Source organism: Amphibalanus amphitrite, unplaced genomic scaffold, assembly GCF_019059575.1.
Source record: "Amphibalanus amphitrite isolate SeventyFive unplaced genomic scaffold, NRLGWU_Aamphi_draft 000096F_arrow, whole genome shotgun sequence".
Classification (NCBI taxonomy): domain Eukaryota; kingdom Metazoa; phylum Arthropoda; class Thecostraca; order Balanomorpha; family Balanidae; genus Amphibalanus; species Amphibalanus amphitrite.
The window spans coordinates 258,726-285,831 of NW_024881591.1; the positions used below are offsets into that span (position 1 = coordinate 258,726).

The 27,106-nt window shown below is 46.5% G+C and overlaps 2 protein-coding genes across 2 annotated transcripts; one reads left to right on the plus strand and one right to left on the minus strand.

The window, feature by feature from the left end:
* Positions 1-4,128: 4,128 nt before the first annotated feature.
* Positions 4,129-5,488, minus strand: LOC122380324 (1,5-anhydro-D-fructose reductase-like). Its single transcript, XM_043363378.1, has one exon. The coding sequence runs from the start codon at positions 5,340-5,342 to the stop codon at positions 4,350-4,352; it is 993 nt and encodes a 330-aa protein (XP_043219313.1). The 5' UTR covers positions 5,343-5,488; the 3' UTR covers positions 4,129-4,349.
* A 2,112-nt stretch (positions 5,489-7,600) lies between these two features.
* LOC122380353 (9,11-endoperoxide prostaglandin H2 reductase-like) lies at positions 7,601-26,610 on the plus strand. The gene is made up of 2 exons (XM_043363439.1): positions 7,601-7,894; positions 26,476-26,610. The coding sequence occupies exons 1-2, from the start codon at positions 7,601-7,603 to the stop codon at positions 26,608-26,610; spliced, it is 429 nt and encodes a 142-aa protein (XP_043219374.1).
* Positions 26,611-27,106: the final 496 nt, after the last annotated feature.

Consider the following 27,106-nt stretch of genomic DNA (forward strand, 5'->3'; position numbering starts at 1 on the left):
ATGCGCATTCAGATAATTGCTAACGAATGATTAGAAGCTAATGGCTAATGTCATAAACGGTTTTATCCAGCGACCATATCCGGTTTGTCCGGCCCTACACCTCTCTAAACCGTATACAGAGCTTTATGGTTTGGACGGCCAGCCGTTAGTGATGATACCTGTCGGAGGTAGCCGTGCCGCGGGTCACGGAGCTGGTAGAGCTGGCCACGGAGCTGGTGGACACCCGCCGCCCGTGGGGAGGACCTCCTGCCTCCCAGTCCCGCTCTGCCGGCGTGCGGCGGCCCTCCCCGGCTCCGTATGCTTCCCCTGACTGCCGGAACCTCGCGCCGGCCGCGCCATTCGAAACCTGTGATGGGATTTTGGAGTTGAACATCATAAATGTCAAAAAATGTTGATGCCCGCCGAGGTGATGAGAACGTGGACGATTTCACCAAATCATAATGGTAATTTATTGTTTCATATGTCATACCTATTGCCTTTAAAATGATGCTCTCAAACAGCAGACGTAATGCAAATATCACTTTAGGTTCCGATAATCCTTCGACAAGCTATCAAAGTTTGTGTTCGTATATCAGACAAGTGGTCGCTGCCTATCCCTGCAAACAAACATTACAAATCCCCGGTAGCCCCACCCATTGTTGGTCCGTGTCGGGTGCTACCAGCTCTGACCTCCACTGGCGCCTGAGGCGGTGGCGGGGCTGCTCTCTTCCGTCTGGCCGGGCGCTGTGGTTCGGAGGGGGGCTGAGTCGCCCCCTGATCACCGTGATCGGGCACGGTAGCTCGGTCCCCTCCAGAACCCCTGGCCCGGCGGCCGCCGGGCGCCTCAGCTGCTTCATCTGGGGCAAAATGAAGATGTCGACATTATTTAGGCCATTTTAAAGCGACTATTCATATAAACGGTTAGTGCATTAGCAAAGCTTCGCGACATTTCCTTAGAATATAAATCTATGGGATAATTACAGACACGCTTGTTATTAAAAACTCAATCAAGTGCGAGCAATAATCTTGCACATCGAGACACTTTATTCACCAAGCCTTTACGGGTAGACAAGTTTGCGAAATCCGTGAGCACCTAAGTGTGTTTTCTTTAACAAACGTTCAATATCCGGGAAGCGGGCTAATGCTATACCTACTCATGTCAAGCGCCTCCTCCCCTGTTGGCTCCTGGCTCCGTCAGAGCCATCCGATCATCCTAACGTTCATTAGCAGATGTTTACAATAGTTGGATTCCAAACGGAAATCGGGGCCCGGTGAGGGTGTTCGTGCTGAAGATATTAGGTTCTCGTTGGCCGCTGCAGAAGCCCAGCTGCACTCGTTGATCTTTAACAAGTCTGTTTACACGCAGGCGTGGCTGCAGCCGAGTTATGCGGAAAGCCGTGTGCAGCTCAGCCTTGAGCGACGAACCGCCGAACGGAGATCAGCCGCACTGGTTCGTGTATTGGTCGAGGACCAGCGCTGAGCTATGCAGACAGCCTTGAACGAGGAGTCGCCAGACGAGGCGCACTGGTTCGTGTGTTGGTCGAGGACCAGCGCTGGAAGGCCACCAAAACTGGGACTGCGGCCACCAGCGCCGGCAGAATCGAAGGCGGTCGTCGGAATAGACACGCTTCTGATATGGGGCAGATATAGCACGAACCGTCTGTAACAGTCATCCACTGACTGCCCTCTGAGGTCACCAAACAAGTTTGGTCGGTCCAAAGCACTGTCACCAAAACGGCCACCAACACCAATCACGGGCCACCTTCCACCTGTCACGGGACACGGCGTACATACACCATCAGACACTCTCGCCCCTCCACTGGGCGCGGTCCGTGCGGGCAGATAGGACACCGCCTGCCGTCCCTCCGCTGGCAGATAGGCCGTGTCAGAGCAGTCCGATTTGACCGACCTCGCCCGTCTCCCCGCCCCGGCCCGGCCCAGCCCGCCCAGATAGCGGCTATCAGCGGAGCCGCCGCTATACCCGGCAGAATTAACCACTGCACAGTGCACAGGTCACCCGCCGAGTCGGTCTCTATCAGTCTGACGTGGGACGGGGAGGATAATGTCACTGTCAACGAGTGATAGGGTTGGCGGAGTGGTCTCCAGCCTGTTGTTAGTTGCGTATCTGTAATAAAATTTAAAAACCGAACACCCGTAGCACACAATGGTCCCTCCTCTATTCCTAAAAGTCTCGTAACAAATTCACACATGACAAGTAAACCATCCACTTATTCAATTTTACCCGTATACACCCTGTAAATAGCATTTTTTAACGGTCATTGTTCACGTTTTTATTGTTCATTGTTCATTGGTCATTGTTTACGTTTTACTTTCAAACCTAGTTACTTTATGAAGCTCATTTTTCCGATGAAAGAAAAAAGCCAGTCTCTTGGAACTTAATACGAGTGCCTACGCCAGAATGTAAACACAGTTAAACGAGTTTACGAATCCCATCCGTCACAAGCCCATATTATTTGATGGAATCCACACTGCGCTGGCTCATATTGAAAAGCTCTTAGTCTAATGCGCATATGAACGATTTTGGTCATATAAACGATCTTGGGTCTGCATGCGGCTCAGTATCCTATTCTATAGACATCGCTCAGCTGTCCTTGGCGCGGCGGGAGCCTCTTGGGCAGTGTCTCGCGAGCCCGCCGAGGCCCACACCCGCCTGCGCTCCCTGGAGGAGCCTCTGCTGGGGACCTGCACGGCGCGGCGCCCGGCGGGACGGACGGCCGGGCTGTGACGACTGAGGCCCTTTCCTCGGTTTCGCGGGAAGAGCTGTCAGGCCTACAGCTTTAAAGATAAAGAAAAAATGTTTTAGACATAAAAGGTCTAAATCAACAGGGCTATAAAACTGCTATCTCGGATATTTGACATTTTTTGATTTTGACCCCCAAAAATAAAAAATATAATTTTTGAATATAATAGCCGAGAAATCCAAAAAAAACTTTTTTAAATTTCAAAAAACGGAATGTATGTGATGGGCCCTATTGCCTTCTATCCACATACCAGATTTGAGATCGATACCTCTTTTTTTGGCCAAGTTATAGCGAAAAAACTGTTCGAAATTGATGACGTCAAATTTTCAAACTCCATTTTTAGCCATTCTAGACCACGCAGCGCAAAAAAAGACCAACATTAGACTCCCCGTGACGAGCTGCATCGAATCAATACCCATTTTATGCAAAACTATCAACTTTGAAATTTGACCTTTTTTTTACCTGACCTTGGGCTTGACCTGACCTTCACCAGTACCTGATGGTCTTATAACAGTACCTTCTGATGGTCTTATAGCCAACACTATTGAGTTGGAAATGAAAAATTGGCCATAAAACATGCATCGCATAACCCTAGCAAAGTTGGGTTCATGTGCTGACCCCTGGTGACCTGACCTGTGACTTGACCTGGTATTATCAGCGACCTCTAATAGCAACCTATGTACTAGGCAACTGACGCCCTTTCGCTGATTTTCGACGAAATGCGTTTTACTCGATGTTATAGCGCATTCCCTAGAAGACCCGTGAACTGTGAAACATTTTATCTTTGACCTGACCTGTGATGTCATCGGTGACCCCGAGGTCAATGAAATTTGGTTTCCCTCTACAAATTTGTCAGGGTTATCGAACATCGTTTGAATTTTACGGATCCGTCCAGTAGTTTCGGAGATACGGGGGGGGGGGGCAAAAAATGTCCCCCCCCCCATCGCGCGGAAGGTGTGCAGCCGGGAGGCCCACCCGCCTGCCGGGTTAAAACACCGGGATGCATGTCATGCCACTCGGTGAGTTTAGCATATCCTGTAAGTTGGAATTATATGGATGAACAACTCGAGATCTCATTGAAAAATGGTTTAATTTCAGAGTTATTTTGACCATGTACCTACCGAAGTTCATGTGACCTCTAGACCTGATCTGAGTCATTGGAACTCAAAACTGGTTGGACACGTGTCAAATGATTGTCCCGAGCTATGTTTGAAATTTGTTAGCGTCACGGAGTTTAGTGCAGTGATAGGATTTGGAAGATTATTCGTAATTCGTAATGATGTAATGATAAGATATTGTCGTTCCTCGTATTGTGCCGCGAAGTGTTCGCTGTCGTTTAGTCGTTGTATCGCTTCGGGCTGATATTCAAACATCGAGCTGAGCAAAACAAATTGATACCATTGTATTTGATAAAAACATTCTGATCTCATTCAACCATTCTCAAGCGCATATATCGCACACTAAACAACATTTCCGTTTAAAGTCACGCACACGGAAATGCCTGCCTAGTCAAAAATGCACAGACAGACATCTAGACACGGTGCTACTTTAACATCGAGCACACCGACACAGAATGGTTAGGTAAAACCATAGCCAGCACCAGCCAGTTCAAAAGAAACACTCGGGGTGCTCCTCGTACCCTGGAAAAATCTCGGCGAATTTGAAAATGGTACCTGCCACTCCCTGATCAAGCGAACGGAGCGCCTGCCTATCTACTTCGTCCAGCTCAAAGCTGAAGATGTCGCCGTTCTGCTTGATGCGACTCTCGTTTGTGGACTTGGGAATGACAATGATGCCCTCCTGCGTGATGAACCGGAGCAGCACCTGGGCCGCCGACCGTTTGTGTTTGTCGGACACCAGACGCACCACCGGGTTCCGCAGGAGGTCCGGCAGCTCGATCGTCTTGCCTTGTTTCTCGTAGAAGAGCTTCCGCCCGGGCGATCCGAGCGGGCCGTAGGCGGTGACGGCGATGTTGTGCTGCTTACAGGCCTCACGAAGCTCCTTCTGCTGGAAGTAGACGTGACACTCAACCTGGTTGACCGTCGGAGGAATCTTAGCGATGGCCATGATCTTCCTCATCTGCCTCGGGTTGAAGTTGGAGATGCCGATCGTCTTGGCCAGACCGAGTTCCACCATGTTCTCCATCTTCTTCCAGATGGCGATGAGGTCGGTTGAAAAGTCGAATTTCACCTTTTCCTTGTCGGTGCCGGGATTCTCCAGCGGCATGTTGTCGTTTTCGTCCACCTCCTCAAAGCCCACCGGGTGGTGCACCAGGTAGAGGTCGATATAGTCCAAGTCCAGCGCCTTCAGCGACTTCCTCAGGTACTTTTCCACCCTCTCGGGCCGCATCCCGATCGGCGGCAGCTTGGTGGTGACGAAGATGTCGCTTCTCTTGACCTTGCCGGTGGCGATGGCAGCCTTGATGCCGCGTCCTACGTCGGCCTCGTTGGCGTAGAAGTAGGCGGTGTCGATGTGCCTATATCCGGCCAGCAGGGCGGCCTCCACGGCCACGGCCACGTCCTTTCCGTCGTCGGCCTGCCAGCAGCCGAGACCTAGCAGCGGCATCTGCATGCCGTTGCTGAGCTGCACGGAGGGAGCCATGCTGCCTCGAACTGGTGGGGACACGATCGCGATGCTCACACGGGTCTCCGCGTCTGAGAAGTTTGGACGCTCGCTTGGCTCCTGTCTCCGGCGGCGCGCGGGAGCGGCGTCACTCTGGGTCTGCGGTCGGCGGGCGGTGAGAGGCACCTGCCGTCCGCTGATATACGCTCGCCGCGCCGCGGCCGCGCCGATAGTGAGATAGTGTGATAGCTGACTGCTCTTCGGTCCGTATCGACTGACCTCCAGCTCAGACTTGCCTTGTCATGGGAAGGTTCGCCAGGAGTCGGTTCGAACCAAGGCTATGTTCGAACCATTCTCACGTGACGGTGTCGGGTGCATGGTGTGATGACGATGCAGTTTCTGTGCCTTACTGGATAGTAGACAGTGTCCACTACAGAAGGCTTGCAAGTTGCACTTTCGACCCTATGTGGGAACTGAGAGAAAGTATTGCACGGTGGACATGACATGCTATTTGCATCTTACTGACCTTCACATAGTTCGGTTGGAGACGTGTAAATTATGTTGGTGCCGGCCTCGCAGTAAATGATAATATCGTATATTTGATAAATTAAAAAGTGCGACTGTAAACTGCCCGGCGAAGTGTGCTCTGTGCACAATCACCCACCCAGCCCCGGTACCACAGAGCATAAGTGAAGTCAATCAAACGGAAAATACAGACGTGTCATCATTTGACGGATGCTGTGACCATTATACGTGTAGCCGAATACCTACTTAAACAGGGAGAACGGTGACGAACCTCGGGGGACCGAAATCGGTTTTTTATGTGGACTTGAGTTAGACGTGATGAAACCAGATGTTCTGAAGAACCTAGGAAGATGCATGAATGTTGTGAAAATAGGTAGTTATATTCATGCGGTTATCAGGAACTACAGAGAAGATGAGAGCCCCAGATGACAGATCGTCAGTCACTTTTGAAGTTATTAGGAATAGGTACCTAACCAAGACAAAAACAAATTTGCTCATATTTTTTAATCTAAATACTTTGAAGCTGTTTTTCATTTAAGGGAAAGTTAGGATTTGTATTAGAGGAAATACCTATAGGTTCACTTTTACCATAGGGTTTTGAACTGAACTAGCAGTTTCGTAGAGTGAGCTGAGACTAGCACAAATCAGAAACTTCTGCGGCCCAAAGATCACCCTAGACGAAGATATTCCGTGGATATTCCATTTCTCGTAACGAAAAGAGTGCCTTGCAGAGGAATGCATGCCTTGCTGAGGAATGCAGCCACGTCATTGCCAGCCAATCAGTTGTCCTACACAATATGATTGGTCAACGCGTAATGAGCTTCCGCGTCAAACAATATTTTATATATAATATAGTTCTTCATATCTTAAAATATAGGTAGAACATAATTTTTTTTTATAAATAAGGTTTTATTTTCTTAACTGATCATTTTGAGCGTACAAAATCATAAAACCATTGCAAAAAAAACAGTTCGGGAAAGTAGGTAAACTACTCCCTTTAAATACCCTGACCAAAAAGTGGCGACCATAACCCGGTTTACATAGCATATTTGACGAGGCTCTAGCTCGTTAATTTGGCGATAATTTCGTTGCAGTGGTCTTCAAATATTTAGAGGGGATCATTTTGTAAATTGTTAAGCACCATTGGCATCTTTTGCAACATCACGGACGGAGATATAAGCTTGCAACAAACCCTATGTAAACCGGGTTCATGTTTCCTTGCAACCTCCCACTCTCCCGAGTCCCGACTCATCCCGACTCTTGTGTCATTCATCTCGAACAACAACCCTGAACCCACTTAGCCCACCAGGTCACAAGCGCCAAGTCAGATCGGACGACGGTGAAAACAGGGCGCCTGGGGCGATGTCATCAAGGTTCGTGAAATTCACACGTGACGTTTAGTACATAGAAGACCCACGGAGGGGGAGAAGCTCCAAATGTCACGTGACTAATATGCCCTCCGGCGCCCTGTTTTCACCGGCGTCCGTCAGATCGTTCGCATTGTGTTTATATTAGGGACACCATTGCGTCACACACACTTTCAGCGTGCGAACTATCACAGACAGATGGTGCGGAGCCGCGCAGTTTTGGAGCACAAGACCCGGTCCGGCCGGCCCGCTCGGATCTCATCATCTCTGTACTGTTTATATACTGGGCCATGTGGTGCGGCTTCGTGAGCTGTCCGAGAGAGACGCGTTGAGCGATTAAACGTCCCGGACCGGACGGAGACTATTGTGAGCGTTACGATCGTGTCCCCGCCGGTTCGAGGCAGCATGACTCCCTCCGTACAGCTCAGCAACGGCATGCAGATGCCGCTGCTCGGTCTCGGCTGCTGGCAGGCCGACGACGGAAAGGACGTGGCCGTGGCCGTGGAGACCGCCCTGCTGGCCGGATATAGGCACATCGACACCGCCTACTTCTACGCCAACGAGGCCGACGTAGGACGCGGCATCAAGGCCGCCATCGCCACCGGCAAGGTCAAGAGAAGCGACATCTTCGTTACCACCAAGCTACCGCCGATCGGGATGCGGCCCGAGGCGTATTTGGAAATTCCGACCTCGACGAGCGTCCGTGGTAGAAAAACCACCACTTTAAGGGGAAACTACTGCTGTCTGCTACCATTTGCACTGCATGTGTCCGCGGTATATAGTATATAACGTATGTGTCACGGAACTCAGCATCAAAAATCTCAGCTCATTCTTGTAGGCCGTTTATAACTTGAACCACGGCACAGAAAACACGGCACACCGCCGCCATCAGACCAGTAACCACGGCACAGAAAACACGGCACACCGCCGCCATCAAAACCAGTAACCACGGCACACCGCCGCCATCAACACACACCAAAACTCCAACCCGACCAAAGCTATAGAAAACCCGACTCCCGAACCTTCGGGCCGCCGCTCGCCCCCGGCCGTCGGTCAGCTGACCGCCGGAGGCGACCAATCAGAACCCGCAGACGCCGTCTCTCGGCAGCACTGACTGAACCAGACGGTCAGCGCCGATCAAGGCGACCTCTATTCATCGGCATCACCAACAGTACTTATATACACTGTGACCAACAGTTCCCGAAAGAGGCGCCTAATCAGTAACAGTATGTATTGGTATCAGCACTCAGCAGTGTGCCTCCTGAGATATTAGTTATTTCCATCGATTCATCAAGTTGACGATTTGAGGAAACATTTAACAAAGTACCTAGGTACTACTATGCATTTCAGACCCCATGAGACCCTGTTTTTTGGCGATAATTCATTTAATATTTGTCCAATTGGTTTCAAATTTTCACAGTGCACATTTCAGCTCAAGCGCCAATTTTCGTCAATATGGTCTCTTAACAAAATATTAAATTTAAGGGTACTTGTCGTTGCCTCGTAATGTTAAAATCGGCTCCGTAAATCCGTCAGTGGAGTAGAGGCTATCCGTGCTTACGCGTGACGTCACAAACACGTGACCATTAAGCTCCGCCCTCCCGGCGGACGGAGCGGTGACCTTGGCCGGTCAGTCGGATGCGTGGAGCCGACGGGGCAGTAGCTGCCGATTGCCGAACCCAAGGCCGTATGCCGGACCGGGGCGGCTCGCATTGGACGTGGCTGCCTTGCGGTTGCCGTTGGGGCATTCCACGTCAAATCAAACACCGAAATCCGTCATCACCTTCGATTTTTCTGAAAATTTGTAGGCAGACTGGGCATGGTTCAAAACTGAGTTACGTATAATATTTTCGAAATTTGATAAAGTATCGCTGAGATATAGGTCATCGAATATAGCCAAAAATGCCACACATCAATTTTTTAAATGTCTATAACTCTGGTTCCTTTTCTGGTATAAAAATGATATTAACAGGGTCTTGTAGGCAATTGATGAGGCTTTGATTTTTAATTATAAAATTAAATTGAAGTGACCTTGAAATGCATTTGACCTTGAATTAAAACAGAAAAATTTAAATAGCAAAAAAACACGTCACCTTCGATTCGGGTAATTTTTACATATTATGTCCGTCACAATGTTCCTAACCATCTGTGAAAACATTGGGGTGGGCCATTCATAACTCTCGCGGCAAACGCCGTTTTCATGCATCAACATCACGCAACCGCACGTGACCTTGAAAGACAGAGTCAAGACATGCTTGCTTGTGTACACTTTCTGAAATGAATGATTGCTGATTAGTGATATCCCAAACTCTGCGAGAATGGAAATACATAGTCATCGTAGTCAAGCATTCAAGTTCCATAGTAAAAGTGTCTCAGGCAAACGGTATTTTGCGGCGAATTTTGAGCCGTGTGGAAATGCATCATGAAGCCAAAAATTCAACGAAAACATTATCACGCAACGATATCTTCACGTCTTTTTATCTTCACTATACGAAAGAATATACATTTTTGAGTATGTATGGGGAATTTCTAGTTAATCCAATAATAAATATGGCAGTTAGAGACCTGCTAAGAGTAACATGTCGCCGGCTAAGGCGGGATCGGCCGACGCGGGAAACGCAGCAATCACAGTTTTGTGTTTACACGTTCATATTTCAATTGTTTACCAACCGATTTTCAAAATTCTTACCCCATAAGATTGCCTGTACATTTCTTAGTCTTCTCACAAAATTTGACGCGAATCGAACGTAATCAGCGGTAAGGAGCGCGATGTAAAGACGGAACCGTTCCGTTTCGTCCCGGCACAGTCTACAGGGTGTCCCATAAGTTCCTTCTAACCTAAATTTTTCTTTTAGAGGCTCTCTTATTTAAAGCCACGCTTAATTTATTTTGTAACTGAGCTTTTGGGGTTGCCATGGCAACTGTGAATGTGCTCCACGGTAAATAATTCGTCTAGACAAAATATTTTTTGCCAGAGAGTTCACTTCCTTTGGAGACGGCTTACGCCGCAACATAGAGGTCTCTGATACGGGAACGTCTCGGTATTTAGACCGCACTGGGCCATTCACGACGGTTGAGGGTGATTGAGGCCATCCAGTATGTAGCCAATGTCTGTCGCTAACTGGACGCACAGTCAACAAGTGACGCCGATGATTTGTCGGGAGTCAATCGCTGCAAGTTTATGCTCTTTTTTGTCAGCTTTCACGAGTGGGCCATGTGGCCAAAACTGTGTGGCGCCAAAATGGCCGTCAAAAAGGTCTTAGCGTTAGAAAGTTGGTAAACAGGCTTTTCAGGATGCATTACCAGCTGTCTAAGAGTATCATTTCGGGGTACCTAACTCAAGGTCACTTAAGCTCTACTTACTGGAGGGCTCAAAACAGTCAAAAACGTCTTAAAATGGCCAAACATGTGTTTCGTTATGCCTGAGGCTAAAAAAACTGGAGGGCCGATAACATCAATGTGGTCATCTGGACTACCTAGTCCGTGCTCGAGATAAAACACCCGTCCAAACCCCAAAACGGTCCCATATGGGCAACGGAAAAGGCCTTTGTGTCATCCAGTTTTATTCCTATGCATAAGGCCAGGGTCACGGTAATGTGGAGTAATATGCGTCCAGACACTGATCACGTTGCGATTGATGCTCCAGAAACAGTCTTGGGACGCAGAATGCTTCTCCAAGAAGATATAGGAGGAGTTTCAGCTTTCTAGCTTAACTCGAACCGCAAGTATGACCACATTTTTTTAGAAGAAAATGGCATCCGGGAGGTCGTAGGCCCATCTTCAAGCAAGACAGTGCATCAGTGCAGAGGTCAAGCAAAGCATAAAAGCAGTGCCAGGAGACTGTGATAGGCGTGTGTGGCAAGATCACATCCCAGGCAACTCATCGGATCCAAATTTCATAAAAATGTGTTGGGAATATTGAAATCGAGGCTCGTCGAAGCGAAGCGGTGTTCCAGCATTGAGGAGCTCACGGCGCATGCCAAGTCAGTCTGGGCTAACTTCAAGCCTGCTATGCTGCCAAACATGCCGGTTGGCATGTCGCAGCATGTCATCACGTGTTTGCCTATGAAATGGGGAGCACATTGAGGGGTTATAAACATATCAAAACGCAATGTACTATGTTTTACATGCAAATAAAAGGTGAGAACGAACTTATGGGACACCCTGTACAATTCAGGCGGCGGCTAGTGGTCGGCGCCGGCTGCCGAGTCGCCGCGTCGCCGCGGCGACAGTACGTTCACTTTACACCGCTATTACTAGACCAGTTGTGAACCGATTTTCTTCTTGCTTGCACGATGAGATGTGCAATTCAATTTTGGGCAGGTAGCTATAATTAATTTCGCATTAATACTATGAGATATTGGCGAAAAACAGGAGGGGTGGGGCGAAATTCACTCTTCCCCCTCCACTGCGCGTGCTAACATACGTTTGCATATGTGCCATTTTCTTCAAAACTTATGAATGGCCCACTCTAATTTTTTCACAGGTTGTTAAGAATATGGTAGGCAATAAAATATATGAAAATTAGCCAAATCGAAGGTGACGTGTTTTTTGCTATTTCAATTTTTGTGCTTAAGAACAGAGTTAAGCAAATTTCAAGGTCATATATTTAAGTAGGTGCAATTCTAAACAAATGCTTAAGAAATTACCTAAACAGTAAGGTTTATTTCATTCAAATCAAACAAGTACAACCAAAGTTATGGTCGTTCAAAAATATAAAGATGCAACATTTTGTAAAAATTCGATGCCCTATATTTAGAAGACCTGTGGTCAGAATGTGCAAAAAACATCAATGTAATGTTCGGGGCGACACAGGAACTCGCTCACAAATTTATAATGAAATCGCTGGTGGTAAGGTGCAAAACAGCCGATTTTTGTTCGATTTGACGTGGAATGCCCCCGTTGCAGTAATAACGATACAGCAGAAACTAGCGCTCGTTATTAGCGCACTAGCCTTCGGTATTGCATTTATCGCAGATTAACCTGCACCTTGTCAATCAATAAAGATAGGTATATCTACTTTAAAACTAAGTTCAGGGCTAGTGACTGCATTTTTGCTTGATTGAACGTCATTAAAAAAGGCCGTTGATGTCAATTGACTGTGAACTGATGCAAGACGTCGGTCAGCCTACGTCAAATTTGCAAGACATTGTAAACAGTTACACCGTAGCATTTAAGAAGTGTGGTTGAAATATGAAATATACCTATTATGCTTATGCGTATGCTTGAGATGGATTCATGTGATTGAACACCTTCAGAACTAGCCCATTTTATAATTGGCTAGATTGAGGTCACCGGACTGACTTGACCCCAGGCTTTCGTGTTGAACTGCAAATAATTAAAATACCTGCAAGCAAGTTATACCTACCCTACTGCCTCACTATTGGAGAGCTTGAATTTTGAAATGTTACCTTAGTTTCACAAAAAGACGCGATTTCTTTACTAGCCTATGCGCTTGTTTCCCTTATTCTGATGTCACATTTCTACCATGCGCAATAAATCGCACATCACATTTCTGCTCCCTTCTCAACGCTTCCCGGATAACGAACACAGCTCGTGGAGCGATGTCTGAGGCAATCGGAAGTGCTCGCGACTAATAATCCTACTCTGTTTTTCTGCATAGTTAGGTATAACAGCGTCTTCAGAAACAGCAATTGACGCAGCCAACCATATCATAGGCGGCGGAACGGGGAGGGCACCGGGGCACCGTGCCCCCCTTTGATTTTGGCATTTTAACATTAGCCCTATGGGCGTTGCATGGAAAGAATGGGACCAAAAGTCGGCAGTGCCCCCCTTAATTGAAGGTGTTCCGCCGCTACTGAACCATATCGATATTTTCGAGTAGTGCAGAGGCTTCGCATGATGTCATAGGTGACAGAATAGTGGCACGACCTGACCATGAGGTAGGCGCCAGAATGTGCATTCATTCAGATATTCAGATAGTGCATGACTCAGCTCTCTATTTACTGTTGGTTCTGGGGAGGTTAATATCCTCATTTTGATTATTCTTCATATTCTGAGCTGGATCGGTGTTGATATACCAAAAAGAGAGAAGCGGTTACCAACTCCCCCAAATGAAGAGCAAGCTTTCGCTCAGGCACTTCCTGTCGATTCCATGTATGTTTCCAGTGCGCGGCCCCCGTGCGACCTCTCCGCGGTGCTGCCGCCGACTGAGCCTGCATAGACCCAGCGCGGTCACGGCCAGTGGGCGGAGCTTAGTTGGGCCCGGCGCAACGTGATTGGCCAGCGCTCCCATCCAATCCGCTGCGGTAGCGAACGAGCCTCTATCCGGGGGAAAAATCTAATTAGCATTACGAGCCAATGACAAGTGCTCTAAATATTGACATTTTGTTAAGAGACCATATTGATGAAAATCGGCGCTTGAGCTGAAATATCTAATGTCAAAATTTCAAGCCAATTTGACAAAAACTGAAGAAATTATCGCCGAAAAACAGGGTCTCACGGGGTCTGAAATACATAGTAGTGATGTCAATAACGGAAAATCAGGATACCGATACCAAACCAAATGCCAACCAAAACCATGAAAAAATACCGAAACCAAATCAACTTGGGAACATGAGGGAAATACAAACTTTTTACCGAATTTGTATCCTCTTATACATTAGCCGGATTCGTAATACCAACAAAATACCAACAACATTAGGATCAAAATACCAAATACCAAGTTGGTATCGGTTTGGTATCGGTATACCAAAAAGTTGGTATCCGATTGACATCTCTAGTACCTACCTACCTATCATGCAAAAAATCAATGAAATGTTTTCATCCAAAAATAGACAGGTGGGACTCCTCAGAGACCATTGTAGCTGCAGTTGAATAACTCAGGAGTAAAGTCACGCGTGGAGTCAACATGCATGCTAGTCAACTGGAAAGTGGAAGGACCCAAAGGAGCCCGCCTAGGGCTCCTGGAGACTGGAGAATGGTGTAAGCCCTCAGGAGCCCGCCAGTGACCCCATGAGACATGAGTGATAAGTGAGGAATACCAGGTGCCTGAAAGTAATAATATGTTATATATATACCTATCAATTGTTCATATTCATATCAATCGCTGAATGTTTGAAGGCGACCGTTCAGTCGGTGTACCTATAGCCGAGCATTTCAAATATTTTTCGAGGTGAGGTCACTTGAACTGACCTGGTGACGGTGCCTGACGTTTTTCAAAGACATAGGGGTCTGAACTTTTAACATGTGCAGAAAAGATGAAAGTTTAAGCTAAAGGTTATAAAATAAGTTTAAAAAATACCGGCGCGGAGCGCTGCCGTTTTTAAGATATCCGCGCAGAACCGCATATGAGAGGGTCCGAACACCTTCTCCCCGCTCGGTCTTCTACAAGGTGCAACTGGTATGAAAGGCCGTAGTAACATGATGTAAGTAGATACGGCAGCGTTCCGCGCCGCTATTTTTTAACTTTCTTGGGTCTGAAATTTTAACAACTTGTGCGGAAAAGATGATTTTTTTAAAATACCTAAACTGGGTCCGAACGGGCCTTTTGAATGGAAGGATTCACAAGGACAGAGCCCCCGCTAAAGGCCGTGTTACACTGCCGAATTTTGGCCACGACCCTGTCGCCGAATCACGTCGTGTAGGAAATCGGCGAACAGTTCACCGACAGAGGCGAACAGTTCGCCGACAGAGCCCAATTTGTAGAAAACGGGTGGGGGGCCCCCCTAATCGTGCGCGGGTCGAAGCTGATCCATGATTCGGCGAACATCGCGAATGAATGGCGAATCTGTTGCGAATAGTCGGCGATACCTTGGCAACAAGTCGGCGCACGCAGCGACATGTCGGCGGCGACTCGGCGACTGTTTGGCGATCATGTTCGTTTTTTATATGTTCGGCGAACGGCCACGAAATTTTCATTTTTCATGAAATATTCGTGGCGGTCGTGACGAACCGTAAAACTCGCGCGGTGGACACCGACTGATCTGCGAAATGCCAAGACCGTGAAAGAAAGATGCCGAATCAGTCCACGACATAGGATGACTTGCATATTCGTGCACATTCGTGTACCAAAATTCGGCAGTGTAACAAGGGCTTAAGCAGAGCTTGTTGCGTTGGCCCTGCCCTCTATCTTCCGATCGCGCAATTCCTGGTATATGACACAATTTAGAGTCCGAAGTTAAATGTACGCACATAACTGCGCACGGCCGGTCCCCTCAATGACTTCAACTGCAGCTGCTACGGCCTGCCACCAACCGCAACCATGCATACCAGTCAGGAGGCTCATTAACATCGAGTGCCCCTCGCGCTTCGAACCCGGACTGTTATGTTCATGGCCCTAGAATCAGCGCACACAGATGTCGCGGTTTATATGTATATGCATAGATGTCGCAACTATAGCGACACATGCAGTGCAAATGGTAGCAGACTGCAGTAGTTTCCCCTACCAAAGTGGTGGTTTTCTATCACAGACGCTCATAGGCGCGGGAACTACTTTCAGACTGGGGGGGGGGGGGGGGGGGGCATACCATAATGGAGATGAACCTAGGGTACCCCCAAATCTAGTTTTCTCACCGGTTTTAGGCCACTTATTTTTCATCCCTTGGCTTTTTCAACAAAAAAGAAAAACATTTGCAAAAAAAGTGCAGTATTTCGTCTCAAAGCTGTGGGGGCACCGCCCCCACGGCCCTAGAGTTGGGGGGGGGGGCAAGCTGCCCCCACTGCCCCCCCGGCTCCCGCGCCTATGCAGACGCTCGTCGAGGTCGGAATTTCCAAATACGCCGGCCCGAGAGGGTGGAAAAGTACCTGAGGAAAACCCCCTCGGGTGACGGATAAATGTTTTATGTTATATCCGGGCTCCGGCGAGTGTGACTTCAGACGTTGGCCCCCTTTTGCTAGTGACCGCGACCGCCAGTGGCTCGTCTTACCTATACCCTGCCCGTCTTACCCCACTTTCCCCTATTCATTTAGTTAATTGAGTACCCTATTTCTTTGTTTTTTATATGCGCATCTGCAACATTTCCCTCTCAATTGACGCCACAATAAGCTGCATTTCAACTGCAGTTATTTTTTGGCATATCATTTATGCTAGTGGACACGGTTATAGTATGTCCGCGAAGTAAGCGTCAGCGACATCGGCGAATATAGTGTCGGATTCAGAATCGCTTCAAAAACTCTTATCAGGTCAACCGGGGACGGGGAACACGAATATGACTTGCCCTTGCTCCTCTCCTTCATCCCCTGATCGTCGTCAAAAGTGCCCCAAGAGTTCGTCTGATCGCCAAAATAATGGTCGCAAAATAATATCCTTGGGTCAATATCTAGCCGCAGGCCGCAACCTCGGGTTCCAGATATGTGCAACGTACCTAGCCCTTACCTATCTATTAAACCGCGAGTAGGTAGAACAGTTCTTTTAAAGGGGCCCTCCTGGCTTCCACCTTCAAAAGAGTTAATGAATTGGCATGAAAGTGATGTCGCTTGGTTCAGAAAGAGCGAAAACGAATATCTACCAAATTTCATCGAAATAGGTATATTCACCGGTTTTCAAAATATTAGACTTTTACTTTTGAATCCTTTTTGGGATCTCGCTGTTCCTTACGACTTTATTTGAAAGTGCGGCACTTGTTGCGCACAAAGCAGCATATACCACCGCGTGCTACCAAACGTTTTAGTAAAAGATTTAAAATCTTTAGATCTGTGCTGACGTCACACATTCAGAGGGGACATTCTAACGCATTAGCCCCTATGAATCCAAGTGCTGCAACTTTAAAATTAGATATTTTCGATTTGAGGCATTTCTCGATCTTGTGAGTGCTCAAACCTGTAAGTACTTAAAAGCCAGGGACCCCATTTTGGCTATCTCAACTCAAAACTAATGTTAGGGTGGGATGGTCACTTTAAACGCCGAGCCGATAGGCGAGACGTTTAAAAGATTTTTCTACCTACGAGCGGTTTTATAGTTCTATCCCGTACCGCCGATATGTTTCGGGCACTTAAAGGTAAAAAATACATTTCATATAAAAATTACGACACAATTCAGACTAGTCAAAATGTCTAGTAGACGTTTAACAGTTTGATAATCGTCTAGACGTTTACCAAATCAGTTAAACAACATCTGATAATTTTCTCTCTTATCATGTGAAGCAATTGTAAACACTGTCTATGGTGCGGGATAATATACCTATATTATCCCGCACCGTAGACAGTGTTTACAATTGCCTCACGTGCATAGAGAGAAAATTATCAGATGTCGTTTAACTGATTTTTTCATCATCATCATCATCATCATCACGTTTATTAAGAAACAAAAGAATACACAAAATCAAGATAAGTAAGAACTGGCGCAAAAGCACTCGAAAGTGCTTAATTCGAGGCACCAGCTCTGTTAAAAACATACAAGCAAATAAACACATACACACATATACAAGAACTTAAAATGGATTCAAACAAACTAAATCGCCGGTCGCCGCCACCAAGCCGAACGCGTCGCGCATTAGAGGTTGTCCAGAGAGCCCCGTTGCCGACGCCACCCCACCGAGACACGCCCATCCCGCCTCGTAATTAAATAGTCAGAGTGTTGGGATTGTAAAGCGCCCAGAATTAAGTAAGAATGTTTGGAAGTGTTGAGCCACTGCCCGGCCGTCGCCACTATTTAGGTTGGTGCCATGAAGAAGGATTTCCAATTTTTTATTAGTTTGGTATTCATGAAAGTTAGTATGGAGTGTTTGCGATACTTTTTGGTAAAGGATGCGTCTTTGAGGTAAAAACAATGGACATGCTGTGATGAAATGACGAACGCTTTCTATGCTGTGACCACAAGGGCATGCCGGAGAATCTTGTTTTTGAATGTTAAATTGTTGTGAATTTAAATCGGACATTCCATTTCTTAGTCGCGAGTGTAGGATGTTGCCTGTCTTTGACCCAAATGAGTAGTATTTTGGTGGCTGGGGGGAGCCAATATGGTGTACAATGTGTTTTTTGAATTCTACTATGGATAAGGATTTAAATGTTGCCGGTAGTTCGTTGTACTCTTTGCTTGTGGTGATAAAGAATGATCGTTGATATGATGATGTTTTCGGACGTTGGATCGTGTGGTCATGGGCATTTCTTAAAACCAACTGTGTGTCTGTCACCCTTGTGTTTGTTATAAGTTCTTGTATGTACTTGGGTAAAATTGGTTTCGATTTAACGAGTTTGTGATATAGTGACAGTCTATGAATGCGTCTTCTTGTCGTTAGTCTGTCCCATCCTGTCTCGAGTCGTAATTTGTCGGAGGGTGTTCTAAAGAGTGCTCCTGTCGTCAGTCTAGCCGCTCTGTTTTGCAATGTCTCCAGTCGTGTCGTGTCCTGTACTGTGATATGTCCGTCGTAAACAGTGTCACAATAGTCAAAGTGTGGTCTTACATAGGTAGTAGGTATATATTTGGTGAAGGATGTGTCTTGGCAAATGTTGTGCAATAGGATACAATGGACTGAGGGATATGTTAACTTTTTTGCATATTTCGTTAATATGACAATGAAAGCGAAGATCGTCAGAGAAAATTAAACCGAGATGTTTGTGTGATTTTGCAAGTGGTATTGCTTTCCCTCCGAACGAAAGAGTCGGCGGCATTTTGGAATGTTGTCTGTGAGTGAATGTTTGTTGCACTGTTTTGTCGGCGTTGAAAGTGATAGCCCAGTTTCTTCCGTATTCGAAAATAGAGTCCAGGTCTTTTTGGAGCGATTGTTCTGTTTCGCGTAAGTCAGTTTCTGAGTGTGAGGCATAAAGTGATGTGTCGTCAGCGAAAAATAAAATATTGTGCTGTGTCTGCTTTGAAAGGCCGTCAAGATAGATAAGAGCTAAAAGTGGTCCGAGGACGGAGCCCTGCGGGCATCCTGCATTTATGGTCTGTGGTTCTGACAGTGTGTTGTTTATGCGTAGGTACCATTTGAATGCGGTTTTTGAGATATGACTCCAACCATTCTAAAAGTTTTCCAGTTATTCCAAAATCATGTTCGCATTTGAATAACAAGCCTTTATGCCAAATTTTGTCAAAGTACTTCGCAATGTCCAAGAAGATAGCTGTGAATTGTTTTCCTGTGTCTAACGATTTATACATATTGTTTGTTAGATAAAGAAGTTGTTGTTCAGTGCTGTGATTTTCTCTATAACCACTTTGTTTTTCCGTGAGAAGTGAGTTTTCTATAAAGTGAGAATACATTTTTCTATAAACTATTTTTTCGAATACTTTTGAAAGAGCTGATAAGATACTAATTGGTCTACACGGAGAAAAATAATTACTCCCCCCGGGAATCACGATCCCCTATTTGGGAATCAACTGACACCCATGGTGTAATCCGATTCTGAAAAACAGTGTCCATACACCGTTTTTTAGTGTAAATTGATCTCGGTCAGAATCACATACCCAAGGGTCATTTGACTCCCAAAATTTTGACTCCCATTTTAGGTGTCGTGTCAAAAGATCCTGCACGGTGTCAGTGTAAAATAACACATCTAAGCGTTTTTGACGCTATCGTGAGGAGTTTTTATATCCTATAGGTGTCATTTCACACAGTTGAGCGTTTTCGCAATCCGTGACTCCCTTATTAGGTGTAATTTGATCCTCAGTGGTGTCATAATATTCCGTTCAAATGACTTATTGAGTGTAATTTGACCTTCGGTAGTGTCATAATATTCCGGTGTCATTTGAGCCCCATTGGGTTCAAATGACACCGGAATATTATGGCACCACTGAGGGTCAAATTACACCTAATAAGCGAGTCACGGATTACGAAAACGCTCAACTGAGTGAAATGACACCCATAGGGTTCAAAAACTCCACATGATAGTATCAAAAAACAATAAATTATTACAGAAATTGTTTTGACGTCACTGGTGGTATACCACCATCTCTTGACTCTGCAATAGGAACCAACACTGCAGAGTCAAGAGATTTTCGGTGAATCAGACTCCGAATCCAGCTCCGGCTTCCAATATCGACTCCGACTCCGACTACGGCCAGAACTGTCGTTTCCAACCGACTCCGACTACCCTATTTGTCGGACCCCAACGGACTCCGACTCTGACTCCGTAACCCTGGTGTAGGTTCAGTGGTTTGAATCAATGCCCCGAGTGACGTCATGTGTGAGCTAGCCATGGCTTGTCCGCTACGAAGATGAAATAGGCAATAGCCCAATCAGCAGGCTGCACTGTCAATTTGCGGACGAAGATTTGCGAAAAAAATGCGAGACGAAGAAATGCGGAAACGAAGAAATGTGCGGACGAAGAAATGCGAGACGAAAAAATACGGAGACGAAGAAATGCGAGACGAAGAAATGCGAGACGAAGACATGCAAGACGAAGACATGCAAGACGAAGACATGCAAGACGAAGACATGCGAGGCGAAGAAATGCGAGACGAAGAAATGCGAGACGAAGAAATGCGAGACGAAGAAATGCGAGACGAAGAAATGCAAGACGAAGAAAGGCGGAGACGAAGAAATGCGCGGACGAAGAAATGAGGGGACGAAGTTTTGCGGACGAAGAATTGCGCGACGAAGAAATGCCATGCAAAGATTTGTCCGGATACGCTGCGGTATCAATTGATTTTCGGTGACCCAGACTCCGACTCCAGCTCCGGCTTCCAAAGTCGCCGTCGACTCCGACTCTGACTCCGGCCACAACTGTCAACTCCACCCGACTCTGACTCTGACTCTGTAACCCTGGTGCGAACCACAGCTCAGGTCCAGTGGTTTGAGTGTGCCCTGGTTTGAGTCAATGCCCGGCCAATCAGCAAGCTGCATTGTCGTGTGACGTCATTTGTGTTCTAGCCATGCCGGTCTGCCACGAAGATGAAATAGCTCGACCTTGCAGGAAAACCGTTAGGAAAGCCCAGGGTATATTGGGAAAGCCGTTGACTTCAGTTGCCGGAAGTGTGCCCACGTGGGTGCGTGTGGTGTGAGCGGGGAGAGGAGCTTATTTGAATTAACGCGCTTTTAATGTCGTCAAACGTTGTTTAAAGTGTAGATTTACTTCAAGTAATAGTGCTTTAACGATAAACTTCAGATATTATTTGTAGTTTGCTCAACATGCGTATTTAAACAACGAGGCGCCCTGCACTCGGCGAAATTTTGAAGTAGGACAAGATAGCAACGCACCATGGAGACTAAGGTAAGTTTTTATGTCATTAAGCTGCAGAATAACTCTACCTAAGTAAGTAGCAATAATCACCGGTTGATGGAACATTGTTGAAATGTGAGTAATTCCTTACGGTGAATGGAGTCACGGACCCATGAGCCTTACGATAAGTTTTCATTAGATTTCGCCATACATTTCGTGCCCAAATGTTTTGGAATTTATTGTTGCATATAAATTAAAGAATGACATGCATGTATTGTTAATTTGCGTCACGTGGTTAACAACTGCAATTATGACTCTGTTGGAGAGTGTATTTTGATCCCATAAGGTGTTTGATTCCGAGAATCATTTGACAATATCTGGTATAAAGACTGATTGAAAAGAAGACGTCATCGTCAATAGATAAAATTGTAGCTGCAAGGGTGAAGACAATTGTAAGCTACATTTAAAGTCTCTTTGCAGTCTGGCTAATCATTCCTATAAGCTTCAGAAGCAGAACATACCCATGGGTATGTTGGTTAGTTGTACCATACTATTGGTCTCAAGATAAGGGCCCAGGCGACCTGTTTTTCTGATGCGATGAATATACCCTTTATACCCTCGCCGCAGCTCGGTTCGAGTGCATCCCTCACCCCTGCACACAACCCAATCCCCGCACTCGAATATTACCGGTATTTCTTATATAGGAGACCAATAGTACCGGTAATATTGATATTAGCTGATGTATGACGCTAACAGAAACAGGCTCTGAACCGGTATAGAAAAACCATCCCAAGAGTCATTTGACACCGTTGAGGTGACACCTACGAGGGGTGTTTTTTGAAGCGTACCAAAAACGCGCAGTTTCCAGGAGTCCGATTACACCCGGAATCAGACACCCCCCGAGGTAATCTGACTCTGGTTGGGAGTGTATTTTATACCACATGTCGTCAAATGATTCCCGGAATCATACACCGTGTGGGATCAAAATACACCCTCAAAATCCGATTACTCCCTGAAGTGAAACCTAAAAGGGGTGTTTTTTGAAGCGTACCAAAAACGCGCAGTTTCCAGGAGTCAGATTACACCCGGAATCAGACACTTCCTAGAGTATTATGACTCTGATTTGGGGTGTATTTTTATTCCATAAGGCGTATGATTCCGGGAATCATTTGACGCCGTACGGTATAAAAATACACCCTCAACCAGTGTCATAATACCCTTGAAAGTGTCTGATTCCGGGTGTAATCGGACTCCAGAAAACTGCGCGTTTTTGGTACGCTTCAAAAAACACCCCTTTTAGGTGTCATTATTTTTTTTCAGTGTATAACAAGTAAAATCTGAGGGGGATCCTTTATTCTTGTAAATAGGTGTTATGTGGGCCACTTTGAATGTTGATGGAAATTTGCCTTCTGCAAGTGATTTGTTAAATAAACGAGACAAAGGTTCTGCAATTAAAAGAGCTGTCATTTTCAATAATCTCACAGGAATTTCATCTGGGCCAGTTGATTTGTTGACGTTAAGACTGTTCAACAGTTTTAATACCTCCCTTTCACTTGTCCGGATGTTTTCCAGATTAGGTGTGGCTATTTGTTCGGGTGTAATATCTGGAAGCTGCTGCGAGTCTGAAATGTTGAGTGTCGATTGGGCGGCAAAGTGGTTGTTAAGTATTGCTGTCTTTTCGGGGTCCGTTGTGATAATGTCGCCATTTGGTGTTTCTAGCGGTGGAATTATGTCAGTTCTGGATTTTCCCATTAGCTTACGCAATGTCTGGTGATATTTTAACGGATTGGGCTTCAACACCAGTAGTTTTTTAACTTCGTTCTGCATGTATGCATTTTTTTAACCGTCTATTAAGCTGCGTTACTTTGTTTCGCTGGTATCTCCATCTGTCCCAGTGGTAGTCCAGATTTGTGTTCTTGGCTTTCTTGAATAGTCTATCCCGTTTCCTTATATTCCTCTTCAACTCAGAAGTGACCCATGATTTTTTGTTGGACTGTATTTTCACGCGTTTAGTCGGTATTGAGGCAACAGCTGCGTCGTATATTGTTTTCGTAAAATGTGTTGTCGCTGTGTCTACGTCACTGTCAAGTAAACGATCCCAGTCAGTGTCCATTAAAAGATTTGTAAGACGAGTTGTGTCCATATTTGTGTAGTCCCATATCAGTCTGGTGTCCGCTTGATTTTGTAAGGGCAGCATGAAGTTTAACGATGCGAATATTGGGCAATGATCCAAATTAGCAAATGGAGATAATGTACCGCTCTTAGTGATTATTTCTATACAATTCGTGAATATCAAGTCTCTTAAATTGCATGAGTTTCTTGAAAAACGCGTTGGCTCTGCATATTAGTTCGTGCAAACATAATCCATCAGCAGCGTCTTTTAGCGCATTGTCAAATGGTGTAACTCCACTGCTGCGAATTTGCAATTGTTCACTTAAGTATGCGTTTCCTGCGTTGAAATCTCCTAAAATTAATGTGGCAGTGGGTGTATGTCTTTGCGCCTGTAGCACGGCTTCCGAGAAATTTCCAATGAAATTGTCTAATTTGTCAACTGGTTGGTTTGGTGGCAAATATAGACAGCATATGATTATAGTGAAAGCTTTAGTCTTTACTTTGACCCAAAGCCATTCATGGTTTCCTACTTCTAGATCTATTAACCTCTGCACAGGCAAAGACGAGTGAACATAGACTGCGACTCCCCCTCCATGTCTGGTTCTGTGTTTGGTTATTGGAGCGTGATATCCTTCAATTGCGTACAAACTGCTTGCAACAGTACAATCCAGTTTTGTTTCTGTTAGGGCCATGATTTTTATGTCGTTAGCGTTGATGAATTGGTGAAGCTCGTCTAACTTTTGCGTCGCTGTTATACTGTTGATATTTATATGTGAAACATTTAGAGCGTGTGAGATATTCGGCCCAGGATTTGTTTCTACGCCACCTATAACAAGCAAGCTTTGCAAATTTTTGTGCTCCCCTAGGCGTTTCCAGTGTTTGTGTGTTGTATGGATGCTAAGAGTTATGTGACGTTTTCTTGTTTCTAGCGATAATAATTTAGTTCGCAGGTGATGTGGCCAGGATAGGATAAGATAGGATAGGATAGGATAGGAACTGTCTAGCGGCGACGAGCGGACGGCGGCTGCTAATTTACGAGGCAGTAAAGTCAACGGCGTGTTCAGTCGGCGGGCGGGCGCGCCCGAGGGGGCGGCGACAGCTCCGGTGGACTCGATCCGGTGTACGAAGCACATCGGCGCACACTGGGCCGGTGGCCCGGAAAAGTGCTAGAAATTATCTGTGATTGAGTTGTTGATCTCAGTGACAAGCAAACATGCTTAAAACGAAGTGGGACTGCTTAACCCTCGCCGGACCTATTGTCGGACCCCCCACCCCCTCGGCCGGACGAGGGGGGAGGGTTGGTACGACCCCTTTTCGCCGTTTCTCCCCGAATGGAGCTAGAGCCTCGCGGAAAAAACAAGCGTGTGCGCCGTTTCAAGACGGAACGATTGATACCCGATTTTAAGGTCCCAGGTCAACCGGTAACCTCTGAGGTGAAGTCAGAAAGCCCAAGGTAGGGTTTAGTTTTTGGTAAGTAATTTCGCAAAAAATGGCCGAAGAGCAGCGATTTTGGCACCATCGTGTTCGCCTGGCTCAGGCGCGTCGAATGGTATACTTTTTGTCCGGGTGAGGTCAACTTAAGGTGTTGACCTCGAGTCAAGGTCAGGTCAGAGCCCCTCAGGCCACGAACTTAATCGAAAGAAGTCGTATTGCATATCATTCGATTCGGGAGGTCGTTCCGAGTCCATTGGTGGCTTTCCCGAGTCGCTGGCTCAATTTGATCATGAGTTATTGACGAGAAACTCCTATGACCGTAGTGACGTCATAAATGACGTCACGGAAGGTCAAAATGCAAAAGTAAAGCATCGGATCTTGCAAGGAGTGCATGAAATCACGATTCCGTGTGCTTGAGATAGTTTGAGATCATTCCATGCGCAAAAACAACAGTTTCCTTATTTCCCCATTTACTTTTAATGGTGAGGTCACGTGACCTCGAAGAGTAGCAGGCATTAGCAAAAATTGCGAGTAGGGCATGACAGAAAGATGATTAGTGGTTTGTATGGCATGGTCATTTTTAGCGGCTCGAAATGTCATTTCTCAAAAAGTCTAACTAAAGAGCAAGTTGTTGTTGATTATCACTGACTTGTGTTTGGGGGTTAATAATGACTGAATTTTTGAGTTTAGCCCAATTTTTTGACAGCATTGTGTGCGTTGATCAATTCTAAGCTCAGGGACATATATTTTATTCTGATTATACGCGTTTGTTTTTCACAACTTCCAGCGCTTTAAAGAGCGCCGGGCCTTCAGTAGAGTGGCGAGGTGACAATTGCCCCTACATCATGTGGTTTACTGGCGCATATCTCGAAAAGTAGCAGGGAAAAGCAGCAAAGCACCTATATGAAACGAAAGATGAGTAATCAGAGGCTAGTATAAAATGTTCATTTTTAGCCGCTCGAAATCACATTTTTATAAAAGTCCAATTAAAAAATTAGATATGATTTTTAATTACGTCTTGCAGCTGCTTGCAAAAAGCTAGCTTATCTTGCAGAAAAGCGATGCAATATGTAAGAATGATGTTGGCACAGTGAACAACAGTGCCCTGGACTAGTCTGACAGGAAATTTCGTTCAAAACGACGATTGGTCAGCTAATAAATTACCACTAAAGATCATCATGAAAATCGTCAAATGTGGTGGCCACTAGAGAGTCTAAATTGTCTTGTGTTTGGTGACAACTGACGACCTCAATTTTGGCCTTAGGGAAAAACTGGCATCGGAATCGTATTCTTCGATCAATTTGGGATTAAATGATACCTATTTTCTTCATATTGCGGACAGTCAGTTAGGATGAATTTCTAGCGCTTTTTCGGGCTGCCGGCCTACAGTGCGGCGGTGGCGGCGGGCCGCGCTGCAGTGATTATCAAATTATATGCTTGAAACATGGTAATGACAGAACGTTATAATAATCAACAACATATACAAGCAAAATGACAACAACAATACCTACGACGTAAAAAAAAACATGATAACGAAGGAAACGAAACGTAAACATAAAACGACATAAACGGAAGTGACAGGGAACATTGCTACGACTGATGATTGAGTGAAACCCCACGTCTATACCACCACACACACCCCGATCCCCGCCCGACCCCACCGCAATCCCCAGCAGGCAGCACGAGCCACCGACCGCGGCCGCCAGCACCCGCCCGCGTCACATCCCAAGTCCGGCTACAAGGCAGCGCCCGTGCCCACACCCGACACGGTGCCTCGGCAGCAGGGCACATCGGCCAGCAGGTCCGACTGAGGAGCGCGGCGGTGTCACAGCCCAGCCCACCGGCTGACAGCAGTATGAGCAGCGTCAGACGCCACCAAAGTTCACGTGCACCGGGTCGCCCCGCCCGGTCAGCCAGACAGTCGGGGCAGCCGACCGCTGCCTCCGGCGTCCGTGGGATGCGCTCGGGGCTACAGACAGTCCAGACCGACCGGTCGCACTGTGGCACGGACACGGTCAAGGCTCCACACGCTCCCGGACTGTAGAGTGGCCGGTTTTGCGGCCCAATACCCAACCCGAGAGTTCACACACATGACACAGTCTCTGATCCGACTAACCTTATCGATAGGCGCCTTTCTCACGGGGCACCGGAATGCTGCGTCCAGAGAGGGCTGCAGTCGGAGATCGTCCCGCTGAGATGCGTCAGCTGCCCGACGGCGTCAGCGGCGTCGCGAGGGCCGTCGGGCAGGGAGACCGACAGGGCGCATCGGATCACTGGGAAGTCCGGGCCGCCTGCTGACGGGTGACC